Below are 20,827 nucleotides of genomic sequence, written 5' to 3' on the forward strand. Positions count from 1 at the left end.
CTAAACCTGAGGGGACGCACCCTATTATTCCCTGATAATAAACAACAAATCTGTGTTGAAATCAGCAGCAGGAGAGTTAGTAACGTTAGCTGTTAGCAGGTTAAAGCTTGGTTAAATAACGAAGCTACTAACATTAACGGAGGTGCCATTGAGTTACAGTATGGTGTGTTCAAGCTCTGCTCAGTGGGTGATGAAAATGAGTATTGGGGCGAAGATGAATTCTAACTTTATCGTGATGTGTTCAAATGTAATCTAGTAAAATATTTTTTTCCAGTTTTTTAAAGGAGATCATTTCACAGTAATATAAAATAGATATTAGAGAGAAAAATAAAATAGCTCTAAGCAGCTTATAATACATCATTAAACCTACTGATGACAAGATTGTTTTTAATCAAAGCAAATATATATAAAAAAAATACAATAATCCTAATCAAACCTAATCATTTGAATAGTTTTTTATGCAAATAACCACTATAGATGACAATAGCAGATACATAATAAGTACAGTACAGTACTGTAGTTCACTGGAAACACTGGAATTTACCATGCATATAATGTTTATTTGTAAAATATATCAAACATCAGATCTAAAATGTTCGTTTAGCGCAGAGATTTCAGAAGTGGCAGATAAAACAAATACTTGCCTGCCACAGTGGCAAGAAGTGAAAAAAGTTAATTTCAGACAATGCCGATCAGTAATAGAGGAATTAAAACGTCTAAATGTTGTTTCAGTGATGAGTCCCAGCACACTTTTATTAACATCATTAGTTTAACACGTCTTCTGGTAGAACATCTGATTATGGATTAGGTTTCTCTCTGTGATGCCTCGTCTGTGCTCTCCTCTCCCTCAGGTATAGTCAACGTGTTGTATCTGTTCTGCGCCGCCCTGACGGAACACAAGATCCTGTTCCTGTCCAGCAGCTACCAGAGACTAACGGACGCCTGCCGGGGATTACTGGCCATCATGTTCCCCCTCAAATACAGGTGGGTTTCCACTCCTCGGTCTTCAGTTCTCTCTCTGGATGTTCCTGCTTTATTTCAGGTCACGTCTGGTCTAATATCTAATAGGTAAAGCAGAGTAGAGCAGGATGGGTTTAGCTGACTGCAGATGTGCTAAACCTCTTCCTGTTTGTGTCCCCTTTTCAGCTTCACCTACGTTCCCATCCTGCCGGGGAAACTCCTAGAGGTCCTGAGCACCCCCACCCCCTTCATCATCGGCGTCAATTCATTCTTTCGTTCGGAGACGCAAGAATTGGTAAGTTCTGCTGCTGTAAGTTTGGATAAGATGAAGTGAACTTTATTGGTTGTGAGTGAAAAATGCATCACACAGAGACAATCACATGTTCACACATACAGATAAAGAGACGTAGGGAGTGTGTTGTCTCAACAACGGCACCTCTGCTCAGCTGTGGGACAGAAACGTGATTTAATAAAAGCAAAGTTGAATGTGTTGTTCCATAGTTTAATAAACTTGATGAAGGAACCCTGTAATATACTAACATATACCCGCCTTAGCTACTCGGACATGATCTGAGTTTTGATTACAATGGAGAGAAGGTTTCATATAAACTCTCACTGACCCATTAAGCAATGGTTCATCTGTCTTTTTTAATAAACCTGCCTATCTCTGGAGACTCTTTACAGACCTTGCCAAGATAAATGATACCAACATATACATGACAATAATTACTGTCCAGATCTCAGGATGAAATAATCTGTTATTAAAGCTTGATGAGAGTGTAATGAACCGTCCGACCGCGGGCTGCCCTGATGGATTCATTGTCTCGCATCACAAGGAGACACTGTGTTTTGTACAGTAGTCAACATGCCCGTTATAAATGTAGGAGCAGCCGTCAGGGTCAGGGGTCAGAGGTTATCCTTTGGGCAGCCTTTCCCGCCGTCTGCAGTGAAATGGGACTCTGTTTGGTTGTTTGATGGCGAAGCGTCCTGTAATGAGCAGCTGTCGACAGAGACGACTTTGTTCGTCTCTGCGTTTTGTCTTTCAGTTACACGCTGCTGTGCTTTTATCAACAGTCTCGGGAGATGAAAAGTGTGTTTATGTGTGTTTTCAGTTGGACGTGATCATCGCTGACCTGGACGGCGGCACGGTGACCATCCCCGAGTGTGTCCACATCTCCCTGCTGCCTGAGCCGCTCCTCCAGCAGATCCAGACCGCGCTCTCCATGGTAAGAGCTGCAGCCTAAACTCTGTCTGAACACATCCCATAATAATTACACACACTACTACTAGTGAGCACTGGGAAGTCTCATTAACATCCAGTGGGTGGTTTCTACCAAGCAGTAAATTCCCCAGCGGTGCTTTATGGGTGGAGATGCCAGGAAGCTCTTGAAGGATTGTTTTCCTCCTTTTTCTTTGCATTACTTTTTTAGGTTGATTTTATTTATTTTATTTATTTTATTTATTTTATTTATTTTTTACATTTTTTACATTTTTTACATTTTTTACATTTTTTTTGTTGGTTGAGGTTAAGTTTATTTATTTTTTTAATTGTTTTTATTTGTTTTATTACATTCTTTTTTCTTTGCATTACTTTTTCAGGTTAAGTTTTTATTTTATTTATTTTATTTATTTTATTTATTTTATTTATTTTATTTATTTTTTAAAAAATTTTTACATTTGTTTTGTTGGTTGAGGTTAAGTTTATTTATTTGTTTTTTAATTGTTTTATTAAATTTTTTTTTGTTAATTAAGTTTAGTGCAACTTTTGGACGTTTGTAAAAGATTCAAAAAAGAAAAACTGTATAAAAAACATTACAAATCTTCTCCGTCTCTCTAAATGAAATTAGAAATCACATACAGTAAAACATGTTCAGTGGTTTCAGAGAGTATTCTTTACTTTTTTGCACATTTTATCGTGTTGCAGATTTAATTTTAAATGGATAAAATTGCCATTTTTGCCCATCAATTTGCACTGAATAACGCATAACGACAAAGTGAAAACATGTTTTTAGACATTTTTGCAAATTTATTAAAATTCAAAAACGTATTCAGTACTTTTTAGAAGCCCCTTTGGTAGCAGTTACAGCTTTGAGTCTTCTTAGGTAAGTGTCTACAAGCTTTGCACACCTGAATTTGAGAAGTTTATCCCGCGCTTAAAAATTGCATCTCAATAAAGTGTGCAAAAAGTGAAGTAAAGGGCTCTGAATTGTTTAAGTTTCAGTTAAGTCTTGTGTGTTTTTATTTTGGGATTTAGTTTAATTTTAAGTGGTTAGATCACCCTCACACACACACACACACACACACACACACACACACACACACACACATAGTAAAGAATGTCCTAGGTACTATTCCTGCACGGCACTAATTGTGTTCATATCAAACACTTCAGATAACACCAGCTCGTATCAACCACTTTACTGCATCCTGCAGCCCCTTCCAGTATCCCAGTATCCCAGTGCCAGCCCATTCTGAGAAACGCTTTCTGAAGTGTGTAAACAGCTTCCTCGTTATCGTATTGATATCTACATGATATCCTGCTTCCCTTTTGATAACAAACGTGGGATGATACTGTAAAACAGTGGTACGTGTTGTATCAGGTATGTGGATCACAATGGAGCTGCTGCAGGAAGTCGCCCTCAAGTTTATGATCAATTTACTGGATAAACTGGTTTTGATTGCGTGTAGAACATAATAAGGAATAATGGGTCTGGTCTCAGATAGACTCCTGACAGGTTTTAGGGTGCCATCATGTTGACAATGAGCATCACTAGCAGCGCTATGATCTCGCTGTCATGCTGATCTGCACGTGCTGCAGACACGTAAACGGTCTAGTGATGATGACACTGTTTGTTTACAGAATTATACAGCGCTCATAAAAAGTATTCGCTCCCCTTAACTTCTTCATGTTTTATTCTTTTACTGCATTGAATTAACAGTGTTATGTGATCAGGATTTTATGACACCGATTGCCAGAAGACCGAGAGAGTCCACAGCCACATCAGTACGCTAACATCCAGTAGAGATATGTCAGTCTAGACCAAAGTGGACCGACCGACTGACTGACCTTTCCATCCCTAGAGACATGCTGCTACACCAGCATGGCTATAAACTACTCTTTAATGTCAAATTGAGAACAAATCTCCACAAATGAAAAGAAAAATAAAGAGAACATTTATTTTCCAGCAAGACAACAACCCCAAACGTGAAGCCAAAGCCACACGTCAATGTCCTGGACATTTGTTGTTCTCTTACTGTCTCAATAGAGAGCTGCAGGAATGAGTCCTAAAACCTGGAGATGAGTTAGCATTTTAGCACTTCAGACCGGTTCCCTCGTCTGGAAGTCGATGGGTTTTTAGTTAGATGCCTGAAATGAAAGAAAAATTAAGAAGATGAAGAGATTTTAACGTTTTGTTCTACGATATAAAATACGTCAGTAAATACCCCACTGGTGAATTGTGAAGCCTTTATGTGTCTTAAATAAGGCGGTTGCTAACAAGTGGCTAAATGAGACGACGAAACGTCATCACGCCGACTTGCGCTCATGCAACCGTGGTGTAGTTTGTTTGTAGCCTAACGTTAGCTTTTGACTTCTGGCGATTGCATTCACACTTCAAAAATCATAAAAGTGGTGTTCATTAGTGGAGATTATCTTGCTGAACAAAACGTGTAAGTATCATAAACGTGTGTTTGCTATAGAGCTTATTTTCTGCAATAATTCAAAACCCAATGAAACAATCCCTTTGGCTTTTTGTCGAAATGAAGAAAAATTGCAGTGTCCATATTGTGCAAAGTTGATACCACCTGTCTACTGAGACTCTAATAAACATTTTTGGCCATAACTCAAGAATTCATATGCTAATTATTACAATTAACCACAAATATCTGACAGGATAAAATGACGAGGTGATGATATTTTGGACAGACATGGATGCAAACTGACACTTGACTGGTTGGCGAAGGCGTACTCTACAACCGCAAGTTCATTTTATCTTTTTATATTCAGAGACATTTGTAGAAGTGTTTGCATTTTAATTCACAGAAACTCAATATTGTAAAACAGTAAACATGAAACCATTAAAGTTAAAAACCAAAAACAATCCATGTTTATAAGAAGTGGATTGCTTCTCGTCAGTTGCGGGAAAATCCTCCTCACGTGTGTTATGATGCCGAGTCATCCCTTCCTGATAGTCCAGTTTGTTTGCAGCTGTTGTGATTGCAGTCACGTTTTTCAACATGATGACTCACTTTATTAGGATTATTATCTCTCTGTATGAAATATAACTGATGAGTTTCTGGTAAAAGTTTGGCACAAACCAGAGAACAGTTTCCCCCTCTGTGCTGGTTGCACAGCGTTGGAGTTCTTGGAGATGTGATGATGTCACCGAGGCAGAGGGTAGCATGTGTTTATTTGGAGCTGGCATCCACTGCTGTGTCTGTCTCTGCTCCAGTGTGTATTTGGATGCTGTTGAGGAGCCAAAAGTTTGGGAATCGATCACGTTCTTCCCACGCACTCTCGCTCGTATTTGAAATATTTGCGCCGTAAGAAATGTCCTGTTTTTGTTACTTTAAGAAAATAGAAGCTGAAGATGCAGCCTCTCTGTCTGCAGACGGGATCTGTAATCCCAGTTTAAGAACTGTTGTACCACTAAAATATTGTGTACAATCCCAACATCAGCATATTTTCTCCCACCGTCAGCTGTGTGTCAAAGTGTCCTCAGGCGGACGCTGAACCTCGACACACTGACCGGGGCCGCCGCTGAGACTGAGAATTCCTGAGATGACTCAAAATACATCGGATCTAATAAAAAAATAGTTTTCTTGTGAAACTTAGAGATCATCCCACATGTTTTTGTGTTCTGGGCTGTTTGTGTCACTGGTTGCTCCGTGTGCTTTATGGCTTCTAACCTGGAGACTCTTGTGTGTTGTGGTCCTTGCTCTGCATTGATGGAATGAGAGCTGGGAACAAGTTCACTGGGTTATGGGACTTTGTCCTCAGCCAGCAGGGCTGTGTGTACGGACTAGGGATGTCACGAGAACCGACACTTCGGTACCAAGTCGATGCCAAAATTCTAAAAACGTGACGGTACTCGTTTTCTACAGTACCGGAGTACGATACGATGCCTACAAGGTTCGAAATTAACACCCGCCAAGCGCCAAATGCGGTTGCTTCTGTCCTCTGCTCTCTGTCGGAGTTTGACACACAGACACACACAACAGCGCCATGCAGCAGCGAGATGCAGAGATGCAGAGATCCTCTGTGTTCGATAAGAGGATTCACTCGTGGGGGAAAAACTGAACTGAACAAACTGAATTTCTATCTTTTGTTGCTTATTGCTAAATCTATTGAACTCTGGTCTCTTTATTTCCGGTGAATGTTACTGGGACTTGTATTTGATTATCTTACACGTAACTCCCCAGATCCACTCAGTTAGAACCAATCCAACAGCATCCTCTAACGTTATGTTACTAAGCACCAGTTGGATCCAGTTACTCTGCTGTTAAAATGACGTTACATTTGATGAAGAGCGCATATGTCCTGTTTAGGACTCGAGACCTGAGTTGGGACTTGAGTCACAGACTTGAGACTTACTTGTGACTTGCAAAACAATGACTTGGTCCCACCTCTGGTAGCCTTTACCCAGTGAAATGTCACCATGTCAGTGAATTTAAACTTTTTACCGTGGTATCGAATTTGGTATTGAGAATCATGACTGACCTCCCTCCCTGAAAGAGACACTAGAGAGAGAGACAGGATAACTGCAAAGCTGGATGACTGATCGTGGGGTTTGGGTAGCGGGTCTTTAATCAGTTGCATTGTGTAGAAAACGTTCCCCTGGAAATGCAGCAGCTGGTTTGGATGAAGGCTACGGGAACGATGATGCTGTAGATTGTTGGGCAGCAACCGTGAATCAGGGCTTAGCTGCTGAGCTCTCCTTACACATCAGCCGGATTGAATTTCATGTAATGGCCTGACACCGAAGGCTATTCAATATTTGTTGATGGTTTCTGGATATGTTGGCCATATTCAAACGGGTCCCTTGACCTCTGACCTCCAGATGTGTGAATGTAAATGGGTTCAATGGGTACCCACGAGTCTCCCCTTTACAGATATGCCCACTTTATGATAATCACATGCAGTTTGGGGGCAAGTCATAGTCAAGATCTGATCTGATAGACGTACCTGGTAAGTTTCTGCTACTAGAAGTCACCAGATTTCTCTCAGGGTCGACTCCGTTACCCAGAATTCCACTGATGCAGCAGCTAGGAACAAGCTACAGTAGAGATAAGTGTAGTACTGTAGATAGTGACTGATGGTGGCTTCATGTGTTGTTGTTGTAGGTTTTGGATCCAGAGCTGGAGATGGCTGATCGGGCCTTTCCCCCGCTCTCCACCCAACCCGCCGCACTCAAGATCCAGGTAAGACACTTTTTAATTATGTCTCTATGTTATCTTTCTTGTGAGAAGTAAAGTCACAATGACACATTCTGGGCATTAACTTCAAGAGGCAACACTTTATAATAGACAGCATGATGAATTACTGCAATCTGAGACGTCTCCAGAGTAAACTATTGTTACAGCCAGACTAAAACTGTTGTCTAAAGGGGGCAGATTTAGTCAAACGTCTGAACACTCTTGCTGCTCTTAGAGGTCTGATGTCTAACTAGCAAAACAAAAAATGTAACTGGATGAAATCTGCAGGTCCAGGATCCATGAAGTTCTTCAGACTCTGTGTACTGTTCAGTTCCTTACTCCGTTATTCATCAGTTTTGGTGTGTGACTGTGTGTGTGTGTGTGTATGTGTGTGTTTCAGGATAAGGAGATCCGGGGAATCTTCCTGTGGCTGTTCGCTCGGCTCTTCTATGGCTATCGCTGGTGTTTACACATCATCCGCATTCACCCAGAACCAGTGATCCGCTTCCACAAGGTCTGTAAACAATACTGCATATGATAACATCTGTATGTTCTTAAGAGAAAGAGTGACTGCGGCAGTAGGCGGTATATCTTTTAGGCATCAAATTCTATAATAACCTTTCAGCATATTGTAAAGATATAGAGAAAACTAGACTTGTAGCGACTACTATCAGTTAAAAAGCCACTAAGAGGCTGAAGTAGGACTACAAAAAGTCCAAAACAGGAGACTTTGGACAATCACAGGTCGTCTCAGAGAGAGAGAGAGCGTTCCCATTGGGTGTTTATTCAACGGAGGCAGCTGTCAATCACTTACAAACTCCGATCAAATGGTCAAACTAGGCAGCGCTGATCAAATATGAATCAATATTCTGTTACTGTAATGCCTGTTTATCTTCTACAATGTTTTCAGAATCATCTTGTAGTGAACTGTTTAGCTGTGAAACGAGAAAGACATCAGTAATAGTAACGTGTGTTTTCCACAGGCTGCCTTCCTCGGTCAGAGGTCGCTGACGGAGGAAGACTTCCTCATGAAGGTGTTGGACGGCATGGCGTTCGCAGGCTTCGTGTCAGAGAGAGGGCCTCCTTACAGAGCCACCGACCTGTTTGATGACGTGAGTCCGCGTTAAAGCAGCACATAGTGCACGGCTGTCTGTCACTGTTTGACTGTAGTATATAGAACATAACGTGGCTCAGGTATGAAAAGGCCTGTCCTGTTTCCACAGCTGGTGGCCAATCACGGGGAGCGGATACGACAAGAGGAGACCTGTCCACACAAAGTCATGAACCACGTCAAGGAGCTGGCTGAGCAGCTCTTCAAAAACGTATGTGCTCTAATGAAATTGAATACTTATTACTTATCTTTAATTCTGCTGTTTTCCTGTTAGTCCACTTTAGAGACTCTACTCTCTCACTGTTTTGGCCCAGTATCTTTCTTAACGTTTCTCTTCCCTCCCTGTCTCTAATAACTAACAGCATGAGACATATCCTTGTCCCCTAGAGCTCTTTTTTTTGTTCAGTTCGCTTCTTTGTTTTCCTTATCTCACCAGTTTTCCTCTTCTTTATTCTTTCTCCTCCCTGCAGGAGAATCCTTACCCCGCCGTGGCGATGCACAAAGTCCAGCGGCCGTCGGAGAACAGCCAGAACAGTGCACAGAATCAGACGCCGTTCCCCTCGCTGGACGACGTGGCGGTGCAGCTCTTCATCGACCACGCTGCCGCCAAGCTCAAGACGGCACCTCCCGTGGTCAAGGCGGAGGTCAAGGGCATGGTGCCATCTGGGCCCCCACTGGGTGAGCTGGGGGGGAGAGGACTGGGACTGTGTTGGATCATTTGAAATAAGAAGACGTGCAGTTTTAAAGTGTGAAAATGGCATCGGTTAGACAGAAGGTGGTAAACACTTGACAAAAGTTTGTTGAAATGCAGCGGGTGTTGGGTTAACACCAACTTTAATACCTCCACTTTCACCCTCAAACTTCCTGTGCGAACTCCTCACCCCGACAGTCTGTCTCACAGTGTGGGTTTAATGGGGTTGAGTTCTGTGCCGCAGTGATGAATGAGTGTCTGATCAACTTCTCCCCACGTCTCCGCAGGAGACACCGTGGACAGGAACGGCCACGTGATGGCCAACAGCGCCCGCAGGCTGGAGGTGGTCAGGAACTGCATCACATACATCTTTGAGAACAAGATGCTGGAGGCCAAGAAGGTAAGAGTGACGCATTCCTGATGCATGACCAGACTGACTGAGGAGAGTTCCCTACAGAACGTTTGGTGAACTCTATCACAAACACGCTGCATACCTACTTAGCAGAAACAAAACAGTTGCTTTTGTGTGTGATTGAGCTGTCGTGCTTGTTCTCCTCCTCTCCTGTCCAGTTAATGCCGGCTGTACTGCGGGCGTTGAAGGGTCGGGCAGCCCGGATTTGTTTGACCCAGGAGCTCAATCAGCACGTCCTACAGAACCGAGCGGTGCTGGATGACCAGCAGTTTGACTACATTGTCCGAATGATGAACTGCACCTTACAGGTGAGCCTGCAAATACTAGAATACCATTAGAATCATGGTATGGTATAAAAGAAACTTAGAATTAAATGCTCTAAACTGTCCTAAACTGTTGTGAAACATGGCAGGAAAACATCGAGATAAATAAGATAAATAAGATAGCTAAGATAGCTGAGGCTGATGGGAATGTCATGTCAGTTTTGCAGGTATTTGGTTTATAAGCCAAAGTATTACTAAGTAGTAAAGTATTATTTAAGTACAAATTGCAGTTTTGAAGTGAGGGTGGTGCTAGAGGAAAAGTCACAGGCCCAGGGGCCCTACAAAATGTCAAAGTCATGTACCAGCCAGGAACACACTTAAAATGACCACAAAGAGACACAAAGCAACTACAAAGAGACTCAAAGTGACTACAAAGAGGCTCAAAACAACTACAAACAGACACAAAGCAACTACAAAGAGACACAAAGCAACTACAGATAGACTAAAATGACTACAAATCGACACAAAGCAACTACAAAGAGACACAAAGCAACTACAGATAGACTAAAATGACTACAAATCGACACAAAGCAACTACAAAAAGACTCAAAGCAACTACAAAGAGACTCAAAACAACTACAAACAGACACAAAATGACCACAAAGAGACACAAAGCAACAACAAAAAGAGGCGAAACTACTATAAAGTATCTGTGAGTCTTGCTCCTACAGCATGTAGGAGAGGTGGTGGGGCGTTTTGCTGTCCGTCCCATAATCCGCCCATGACTTAAGTCATCACTATTCATCCTAGCATGGCTAAAACAAAATGACAATTAAAAAAACTAACTTTGACTTGAGTTTTTACTGCCAAAACAAATCACATCTGTAATTTCAGCTGGACTCTAATGCTGCTGAAGGAGAAGTAGTTTAGAAGGTCTAACATACGAGATCTACCTGTGTTACGAATAATCCAATAATTAGCCTCCGAAGATATACAGTATGTTAAATGTAGTTGTGTTTTAGGTGTCACATCATTCATTGCTTCTCTGTTTCTGTTCAGGACTGCTCGCATATAGATGAACACGGTATTGCAGCTGCCCTCCTTCCACTGGTCACGGCCTTCTGCAGAGTAAGTTCATATCCAGCATCACCAAAGTCATCCCACATTTCCCAAATTCAGCCTTAACCACAGCAAAGAACTCATTAAGCCATTAAAAACCCAGTGTTCCCTCGTCGTGGTGAGGGGATTTTGGGGTTGGTGGTGTGTCTTTGTCTGAACATGAGTGCTCCAGTTCTTGTCTCCCTCATAAACATCTGTTTTGTCTGACAGAAAATGGGCGCAGGCATCACTCAGTTTGCCTACAGCTGCGTACAGGAGCACATGGTGTGGACCACCATGCAGTTCTGGGAGGCCATGTTCTACAGCGACGTTCAGAACCACATCAGAGCTCTGTACCTGGAGACGGAGGAGGGGGAGCAGCACAACAACTATGTGAGCATCTCCGTCACACTCAGAGTGAACATGATGAATGATGGTCCTCGGTGCATCTGCCACCACAGCTAGTAGTCTAATGAGTCAGTGTCCCAGCCTGCTGAGCCGTTTGAGATGATTAATCACTAACGATCTCCTCCTCCTGATTGGTTCTCAGGAGCAGCACGACGGGGCAGGCGACGGGAGGGAGATCAGCGCCCTGGAGCTGGCGTCTGAGCAGAGCCGGCTGTGGCCGACGCTCAGCAAGGAGTCGCAGACGGAGCGCGTGCAGAAGGAGGAGAGCACGGTGTTCAGCCAGGCAATCCACTACGCCAACAGGATGAGCTACCTGCTGCTGCCGCTGGACACCAGCAAGAACCGTCTGCTGAGGAGCTCCGGCCTCGGAGACGTGGAGAGCGTCAGCAACAGCTACGTCACTAACAGGTACGTCACTAACAGGTACGCACAAAGGAATCAAGGATCTTTGTTTTCTGCTGTGGCGCTTCTCTAAAGCTGGTTGTGTAGATATAGAAACGTAAATGTTCACAGCCGTTGTTCTTTGTCTCGTAGTATTGCAGGCAGCATGGCGGAGAGCTACGACACAGAGAGCGGCTTCGAAGACGCAGAGAGCTCCGACGTGGCGAACTCCGTGGTGCGCTTCATCAACCGCTTCGTAGACAAAGTGTGTAACGAGAGCGGCGTCACCAACGAGCACCTGAAGGCTCTCCACACCATGATACCAGGTACGGAGGCGACCAAGACGACCATCGCTGATCTCTCTTTGTTACCACAAAAATCTGTCACTTCATCCTCCATCTTTGTCCTTCTGCGCAGATATCGTTCAGATGCACATCGAGACGTTAGACGCAGTCCACAGGGAGAGTAAGAGACTGCCTCCGATCCAAAAGGTAACCAATTCCTATTTTTACGTCCCCCTGGACAAAGGCCACGCAGAACCCCAGCCAGCTCCGCCCACTCCCCTCTCCACCAATCCCTACAGCTCAGACTCACAGTGTCACAGCAGGTACGTCTGTCCGCACAGAGACAGAACCGTGTGACTCACAGCACGCCTTGAGCAGTGCATGCTGGGTGATTGCTCTCCTTTGTTGTGGTCTCTGTGAGGCTCGGTGGAGCTCAGCCTGGCTGCTGCAGCTCCCCGAGGCCCTGCACAGCTGAGTGCCTTCAGTCTGAAGGGTGCTGTTGTTATGCTGTGTTCAGACCAAGAGCGAAGCAAGTTTTTCGTGCGGCGCGATTTCATACAAAGTCAATGCAAAGAGGCGAATTCGCACCGGGCGACGTTGTGTCGTTAATGCCTATCAGCGTTGAGATTATCCTCCTGTTGTCACTGACGTTGTTGAATCAGGAAGGGAGGAAAAAAGATATTGTAGCTGTCTGTCGATCCAAACTCCATTCAGAAAACTAGCAATTTAAAAGTTGCTTGATTGTCATCTTGCGGACAGACCTGACAAAGCATGAATTCCGACTTTTTACTATTCGGCATCATGATGTAGTTATTTCGGCATCCTTTTGATCCGTTTTCAACAACGTCTCTGCCGTATTTATGCCTAGATGATGACGTTACGTTGAGTGTTGATGGAGCAGCTACAATGTTAGTATAGCCTAGTCACTGATTGGTCCAAACTCCATTCAGAAAACAAGCATTTTAAAAGTTGTTTGCTTGTTGTCTTGCGCATAGACCTCACAAAACATGAACTCAGACTTTTTACAAATCGGCATTTTTATGTAGTTCATACTGCAGTAGCGACGTGTGACTTGCTAGATACAGTCAGTGCAACGGCGCTGTATGTGAATACAGCTCGACATGACGGTGTTTTGGTTTTCTGACATATGTGGGACTTCAACAACATGTACAAAGCAGCAACAGAGGTTAAAAAGGTGTTGTATCTATGGAGACAAGCTCCTTCTCCTCTCTGGCGCGTCTAAAGCGTATGAACACAAATGACGCCGGGCAGTAAAGCGAGGTGAAAATTTGCATCGCTCTCGGTCTGAACACGGCAGTAGTCCTGCGTGCAGTGTGTCGGAGAGGGACGGCGGCTGCACTGAGCTTAACGTGACATGTTTTGTCATTTCACTAAACACTTGAGTGGAACGTGTCTTTCCTCCCTGCTTCCCTGCTCTCACAATGTCCTGTCACCCGGTTCTTTTCTAACATGCAAGCTCATGTCGTGAGCAGGCGGCATCAGTTCAGCGAGTGGATATGAGATTGTAGGCTGAGCAGAAACACACAAAGCATTTGTGTTGCTACTTTCAGCTAAAGAGCTCTCAGCAGTTTAAATGCCTGCAAAGGAAACTGCCCTTTCTCTGCTGTGGGATTGCAGCTGGAGAGCGTGACATGTGTGGCATTAGGTGTTGCGTAACAGATTAGGAAACAGGTTCACAAAGTTGTAATTCATTTCCTATCAAGAGGTGGAGTTCCTTAGGAAGCTCTCCGGGCCTCACTGGGGGGACAGGAAGTGATGTAAAGGTCCAGAGGACAAAGCCAGCTGCATATTTCATACTGTTGGTATTCAGAAAAAGCTCAACAGCTTCTACTACGGAGGCCTCTTAATCTAAAAATGAGTCCTGTAATAAAGATCTGGATCCTCAAAACAGTCCTTATTATTTTATTCTTTCTGTGTATTTATCTTTTATTGTTTGTAACATCCTCCCTGCCAAGATCCCAGCTATCCACATCATGTTGTGTCAGTCAGCCTCTCTGTCATTTTCTGCTCCAAAACCTCCCAAACAGTTCAGGTCATCGAGCCAGTAACCTCAGCATGGTTGTGTTGAACGCATGAGATTTTGATGAGTGGAGTGGTTGCTGTTTGGTCATGAAATATACAGTGTATGTATACTGTAGGACTATTGTATATAACAGTTGCAGCAGGTGCCACGTTTAATTAGTGCAGCATGTTGCCGTTTCATGAATGAATAATGGTAACGAGTATCAGCATCGTGCAGTCGTGTTATCCTGCTGAGCCCAGATAACTAAACAGGGTTTCCCACTGGAACACCATGCAGTTTAGAGCAGCTTGTGACCCCTTAAAGGGATACTTTGGATTATTTTACTTCTCCATAGTCAGTGTACAGTAGATGGAGTTTGGAGAAACAGAGAGGAGCAAAGCAATGTACTGCTGTGGACGTAGGCAGCAGCTAAACGGATTTTAGACACCTAAAAGAGTCAATATCAGTTTAAGTGTACGCTATATTTAGAATATTTTCACAGCTTTACCTCGCTGTCAGACAGCCCTTTCTGACGGGGAACTGAAGCTGGTATATAACTGTCTTCAAAGCCACCAGACTCCATTGACAAAAACAGTAATTTTACCTCTCAGAACACAGGATTAGCTGGTCTACCGCTGCATCGATCGGTTTAGTTTATATGCATTTATTTTATTTATGCATTTATTAACTTGTGCACTTATTTTTTATTTATTTATTTATTAAATATTTATTTATTATTGCATTTATTTTTTTATTTTTGTTTGTTTGTGTTATTGTGTGACTTTGTTTTTTTTAAAGGGTTAATTCGGATTCACTAAAGTCACTCAAAAATGCAAACAAACAAAAATAATAAAATAAGTGCAAAAATAAATAAATAAAAAATAAATAAATAAAAAATAAAATAAATGCATATAAATATTTGACTAAAAAACATCTTCATGAATATTAAAATGTCATCATTAACCTCTCCTCCTGTCTCTGTGCAGCCCAAGCTGCTGAGGCCGACGCTGCTGCCCGGTGAGGAGCTGGTGATGGACGGCATGCGGGTCCACCTGATCCCCGACGGCCGCGAGGAGGCCACGGGGCTGATGGGAGGTCCGCCTCTGCTCCCCGCCGAGGGCGCCATCTTCCTCACCACCTACCGGCTCATCTTCAAGGGCACGCCAAACGACCCGCTGGGTGAGAGAGGATACACACTCAACTGTGAAAGCTTCCATGAGAAGGTCTGTGGGTCCTCTAAACCCTGCTCTTTGTCTTCCTCCTGCAGTGGGTGAGCAGGTGGTGACTCGCTCGTTCCCCATCGCCTCTCTGACCAAGGAGAAGAGGATCTCAGTTACTATACCCATGGACCAGTTTGTCCAGGAGGGGCTCCAGCTACGCTCCTGCACCTTCCAGGTACTCTCACATTCTCAGCTCCTATCACAACCATCCAGTCCCTCTTACAGTACTCTTTCCTTTTGCTGACTGTTCTGTGATTTCACCGCTTCTCTCTCTCTCTTTCTCTCTCTCTGTCTGTAGCTGATGAAGATTGCGTTCGACGAGGAGGTGGCGTCAGACCTGGCCGAGGTCTTCAGGAAGCACATGCACAAGCTGCGCTATCCTCAGCACGTCCAGGGCACCTTCGCCTTCACCGTGGGTCAGTGTGGGAAGATGGTGGTGGAGCACAAGACCAAGGACAAGAACCAGTCGCTCAAGTAAGGAACCGTCCACGTAGAATTTATCAATATTTGTATTACCGTTTTTTCTCCTCCCTTTTTTTGAATACTTTGTTTTTCAATTAACAGTTATTATATTCACATATTACTTTATTTTAGTTTTATTTATTTATATTTCTTTTTTATTATTATTATTATTATTATTATTATTAGTAGTAGTATTTATTTATTTTAAATTATATTATATATGTATATATTTTATTATTATTTTTTTATTTAATATTATATTTTTATTATTTCTATTATAACCATTTTTCTCCTCACTTTTTTGAATACTTTGTTTTTCAATTTACACTTACTGTCTGTAATTATATGTACATATTACTTTATTTTATTTTAATTTATTTATATTTCTTTATTATTATAATATTATTTATGTATTATATATGTATATATTTTTATTTTTTTGAAATCTTTGTATTTAATATCTTTTTATTATTTGTATTATTACCATTTTTTCTACTGTGTTTTTTTGACTACTTGGTTTTTCAATTTACACTTACTATCTGTTATAATATGTATGTACACATTACTTTATGGTTTAGGTGCGTTAAGAGTAATCTTCTAGTGACGTTATGAAGCCTCAAATGTGAGTTTCTTGATGAAAATAATATATTGATGAAAACCGTGGCCGAGCCACGATGTGACTTTATGTTTTTATCTCGTACCTTTTAGTTTCCTCTTTATTCAAAGTCTCAGCAACCAACTCTCAGTCCTCTCCCAACCCCCCCGACCACACACACACACACACACACACACACACACACACACACACACACACACACACACACACACACACACGTCCTTCTCCGTAGAGTGAAAGGAGCATGGGAAAAGCCTCTGAATAATTCATCAGTGGAAAATGTGGCAGCCGTTTTATCGGCCCTGTTGTTTCCATCTCTGCTCTGTTTTGTGTCTGTGTGTGCTAAAAAACCTCCATTCAGACACATGAATCCAGAGTGTGGCGGTGCGGCATGCTAAACCAGCGACACACCACTGAATTCATGGCCGTCCATTATGCACAGAGAAGGACATCGAGTCAAATCAGCTCATTGTCGGCTGCTAAAAGACCCAACAGGAAGTGGATGCCGAGTTTGAATGGGATAGAATCAGCACAGTGATAGTATTTTTAAAACTCTCTCCCTCCTCGTCTTTGTCAGGACACTTTCCAAAAACCTGGTGAAGACTGCCAAGAGGACTATCGGCCGGCAGTACGTGACCAGGAAGAAGTATTCCCCTCCCACCTGGGAGAACCGGAGCAGCTTCCAGTCGGAGCTGGATGAGGATGAAATCTCAGGTAAGGACATTTCATTTAGCTCGCCTGTAGAGAACCATGTTAGGTGGTGAAATGTCTTCAATGTCTTTGTCCTGTGTGCCTCCACAGTTTCAGAGGAAGTAGAACAGAGTTCCCTCACCCTCTCCTCCACCATGCGCTCATCCGACAGACAGACCATGAGCAACGTCGTGGAGCGCGCCTGTTGCCGCGACTACCAGCGCCTGGGCCTGGGCACGCTCAGCAACAGCCTGACGCGCTCTAAAAACGAGCCGTTCAGGATTTCCACCGTCAACCGCATGTACACCGTCTGCAGGAGGTGAGAGCCCCCGCTGGAAGACGACACGCAGAGAGACGAGGGGCCATCTCTTCATCAGTGCTTAATCAGTGTGTGTGTGTGTCACAGCTACCCCGGCCTGCTGATTGTACCTCAGAGCATCCCGGACACGACTATCCAGAGAATCTGCCGCTGCTACCGGCAGAATCGCTTCCCCGTGGTTTGCTGGAGGAATTCACGAACCAAGGCCGTCCTGCTGCGATCTGCAGGCCTCCACGCGAAGGGGGTGGTGGGCTTCTTCAAGTCCCCCAACGCCCCGGCTTCAGGTAAAAAGAGTTCATTCCTCTTTGCATTTTGTATATGGTCTTAGATATGATGTCCATCCCCATGCTCTATAATGTCTCATAAGTTGTTGCAGAGAGAGAGAGAGATGTACCTGAAACATTAAAGGTTCATTCATGTGTTTCCTTTTCCTGTGCAGTGCCCTCCCAGGCCGACTCCACCAGTCTGGAGCAGGAGAAGTACCTGCAGGCCATCATCAGCTCCATGCCTTCTTACAGCGAGAGCAGCGGCAGGAACACACTCAGCGGCTTCACCTCCACGCATATGAGCACCTCCGGTGGGTGGACCAACACACACACACACACACACACTGACATGTCACTAGTAATGTCCAGGTGTGGATAAGTATGGAAAAAAGAAAACAGTGTGAAAAAAACATTTCTGTTTCCAGACTGTTTCCCCGATTTTGTTTTCTAAATAGGAAAATTCAGATTTTATAAAAAAACAAATTGAGCTGAGTGTTTTTCATGATGTTTGGAGCAGCCAAAATGTTTGCCTCTCTGTGTGAGAGGCCAGAACGAGCTTAATGTCGTCGACAGCAAGGCTAGACGTACGACTGAACGCACACTCCTACGCAGAGCTGCCTCTACGCCTGTACGTCACAGCCGGGGCCGGCGCGTCCATATAGGCGAACTAGGCAATTGTCGATGACGGCACTTTGGCTGAACGCTGCCTGTCAGACTGGGCTGTTTTTGCTTAAATCTGATTGGCTCAGTCATCTTTGATTCAGTGCAGCGGTAACGTGCTTATACAAACTACGGAGATGTCGAATTTGGCTCCGGTCTTGAGCTCGCTTGAGCGGAGGAGTTGCAGCATTTATTTACCGACAAATAAACTGTACACACACCGTCTGCTACAGCTACGTCCACAGCTAGAACGCCACCGACAAACCCCACACTCACCGCCGCCACATACACAACCGGTCTGTCGGAAACTCGCTAAAGTTTCACCGCGCTAACAGTCTCACCATATGTGTGTGGCTACGGGGAGCACGCAGCCTCCAGCAGCACTACAGCTGCTAACGTGAGACGCACTTATCTTGTCGGTTAACGGTTAATAATCAGTTTACGAGGGTCGGTTATCGGTTAAATTTTTTGTAGTGTAAAATCGCCACAGCATCTTTTGGTGTAAAAAATCTACCAAGAAGACTGTTGGTAGATTTGTTGGAACGCTATGTCTTACTGTCTCTGGGACCGTGGCGTCAACAGACTCCTCAGACAAGTTGAGGCAGCCCAAGATCGGCGCTCTGATGAAGCAGGTGATGGGCACCAAGGAGGACGTTCCTGGAACCTTCAGCAGAGGAGGTGAGACGCCTCCGTGTGTCCTCCCGTAGTGTCCTCCCGTAGTTTCTCTGTTAGTTTCAGTCTGTTGCAGTTCCTGGTTTCAAAACAAAATGTGTGACCTGTGTTTCAAGTGTTAAATTTGTTACTGAAACTGGGACTGGACGAGGAGGATGATGAATGCATGTTTAGTGTGTGTGTGCGTGCGTGTATGTATGTGAGTGAAACCATCCTCCATTGTGTGGCGTTGTTGGTTAACTGGCCTCCTCTGTCGTTTGACCTCAGCTCTGGGTCAAAGGGCGAAAGTCATCTCCCTCTCTCAGCCCAAAGTGTCTGGCAAGGCCAGGAACACCCCTAGAGGTACAGTAGGCCACGCCCCCCCTCCCCTCCTGTCTAACCAATCCCATCTGTTTAACCGTAGCGTCCGTGTGTCTGCCGCGGTTCCTCCCGTCTCTGAGGACTAACGGTGTGTTGTTAGTGCATGCTGCCGCTGCAGCTCTGCTGTCTGACGTCCTGTCTGTTGTTTCCTGTTTGATTCTTCCCTCTGTTGAATGTCAGCAGCAATCTGAGTCGACTCTGTTTCGGCCTAACGTAGCGGTCACAGAGCTAGATGTGACCGGGCTGGGTACTTCTCTCAATCCTTTCTGCCTTGTTTACCAGCATGGCTGTCAGTCGCTGTGGACATCGCACACACACACACACACACACACACACACACACACACACACACACACACACACACACACACACACACACACACATCAGTGTGTTTTAAAGGATCACTCCGATCTTTTAATGTCTCTTTCTAACATGGGAATGACCGCCACATGAACCTTGATGATTGTGTTCTCATGTCGGGGTTCCTTTGAAGACTCTACTTTGTGTGTGTTTGTGGCAGGTAAATGGGGCAGTATCCGGGGCAGCGGGCGTCTAAGTGCCTACAACCCAGATGTGGGGACGCGCCTGGCGAAAGACTCTCCGCAGTCCAATGGGGGGCCGAGCGAGGCGCTGTTTCTCCGCCAGCAGAAGGCCTACCTCTACATCATCGGAGACAAGGCCCAGCTCAAGGTAACCACAGTCAACGCCTCGTTTCCACAAAGCACTTTGTACGTATGCCAGTACGTATGCCTGGTTGGGAGTTCCCAGTGTTAACTTAGACGGTGTTGTTGCGTCCAGGGAGGGAAGCAGGACTCGTTCCAGCAGTGGGAGGTGGTTCCCATCGAGGTGTGCGACGTGCGGCAGGTGAAGAACAGCTTCAAGAAGCTGATGAAGGCCTGCGTGCCGAGCACCTCCACCACGGACCCCAACATGAGCTTCCTGCGCTGCCTGGAGGACTCTGAGTGGATGGCTCTGGTTAGTGCTCGCTGCTGTAGCACATTTACTGCGACCCCTGAGTGTTGTTCTTACTGACCCTGTGTGTGTGTGTGTGTGTGTGTGCAGCTCCACAGGGTGCTGCAGGTGTCCGTGCTGGTGGTGGAGCTCCTGGATACGGGCTCATCAGTCATGGTCAGCCTGGAGGACGGCTGGGACGTCACCACGCAGGTCTGACCGACACCCAGAAACGTTAACTCCTGATTCTCAGCGCGAGGCTCAGTGTGACACGATGCTGCTGTGTGTGTGTGTGTGTGTGCAGGTGGTGTCCCTGGTGCAGCTGCTGTCTGATCCGTACTACCGAACCTTCGACGGCTTCCGGCTGCTGGTGGAGAAGGAGTGGCTGTCGTTCGGCCACCGATTCAGCCACCGCGGAGCGCAGACGCTGGGCAGCCAGAGCAGCGGCTTCACCCCCGTCTTCCTGCAGTTCCTCGACTGCGTCCACCAGGTGAGTCTGCAGCAGCGCTAAAACTGAGGTTTCTGCCTTTATTCACAGCAGAGATGCTGGAGAGGAGCTGAAGAGA

The 20,827-nt window shown here is 44.7% G+C and overlaps 1 protein-coding gene across 11 annotated transcripts in view; it reads left to right on the forward strand.

Moving 5' to 3' along the window:
* The window catches only part of sbf1 (SET binding factor 1), a 61,342-nt gene that overhangs the window by 37,172 nt on the left and 3,343 nt on the right, over positions 1–20,827 (forward strand). For 6 of the 11 annotated variants that reach the window (XM_074625986.1, XM_074625990.1, XM_074625980.1 and 3 more), the window contains 28 exons: positions 852–984; positions 1,147–1,255; positions 2,073–2,186; positions 7,303–7,380; positions 7,775–7,888; positions 8,358–8,486; positions 8,598–8,696; positions 8,956–9,163; positions 9,464–9,576; positions 9,747–9,896; positions 10,911–10,979; positions 11,181–11,342; positions 11,500–11,765; positions 11,892–12,064; positions 12,156–12,229; positions 15,032–15,224; positions 15,313–15,440; positions 15,564–15,739; positions 16,921–17,057; positions 17,145–17,352; positions 17,440–17,636; positions 17,792–17,929; positions 18,861–18,956; positions 19,218–19,292; positions 19,831–20,000; positions 20,109–20,285; positions 20,373–20,474; positions 20,566–20,751. In XM_074625986.1, coding sequence (XP_074482087.1) covers positions 852–984; positions 1,147–1,255; positions 2,073–2,186; positions 7,303–7,380; positions 7,775–7,888; positions 8,358–8,486; positions 8,598–8,696; positions 8,956–9,163; positions 9,464–9,576; positions 9,747–9,896; positions 10,911–10,979; positions 11,181–11,342; positions 11,500–11,765; positions 11,892–12,064; positions 12,156–12,229; positions 15,032–15,224; positions 15,313–15,440; positions 15,564–15,739; positions 16,921–17,057; positions 17,145–17,352; positions 17,440–17,636; positions 17,792–17,929; positions 18,861–18,956; positions 19,218–19,292; positions 19,831–20,000; positions 20,109–20,285; positions 20,373–20,474; positions 20,566–20,751 — 3,974 coding nt within the window. The remainder of the gene's footprint in view (positions 1–851; positions 985–1,146; positions 1,256–2,072; positions 2,187–7,302; positions 7,381–7,774; positions 7,889–8,357; positions 8,487–8,597; positions 8,697–8,955; positions 9,164–9,463; positions 9,577–9,746; positions 9,897–10,910; positions 10,980–11,180; positions 11,343–11,499; positions 11,766–11,891; positions 12,065–12,155; positions 12,230–15,031; positions 15,225–15,312; positions 15,441–15,563; positions 15,740–16,920; positions 17,058–17,144; positions 17,353–17,439; positions 17,637–17,791; positions 17,930–18,860; positions 18,957–19,217; positions 19,293–19,830; positions 20,001–20,108; positions 20,286–20,372; positions 20,475–20,565; positions 20,752–20,827) is intronic. The other 5 variants (XM_074625989.1, XM_074625991.1, XM_074625987.1 and 2 more) reach the window with 2 other exon arrangements.

The sequence above is a fragment of the Sebastes fasciatus genome, chromosome 23, assembly GCF_043250625.1.
Source record: "Sebastes fasciatus isolate fSebFas1 chromosome 23, fSebFas1.pri, whole genome shotgun sequence".
Classification (NCBI taxonomy): Eukaryota; Metazoa; Chordata; class Actinopteri; order Perciformes; family Sebastidae; genus Sebastes; species Sebastes fasciatus.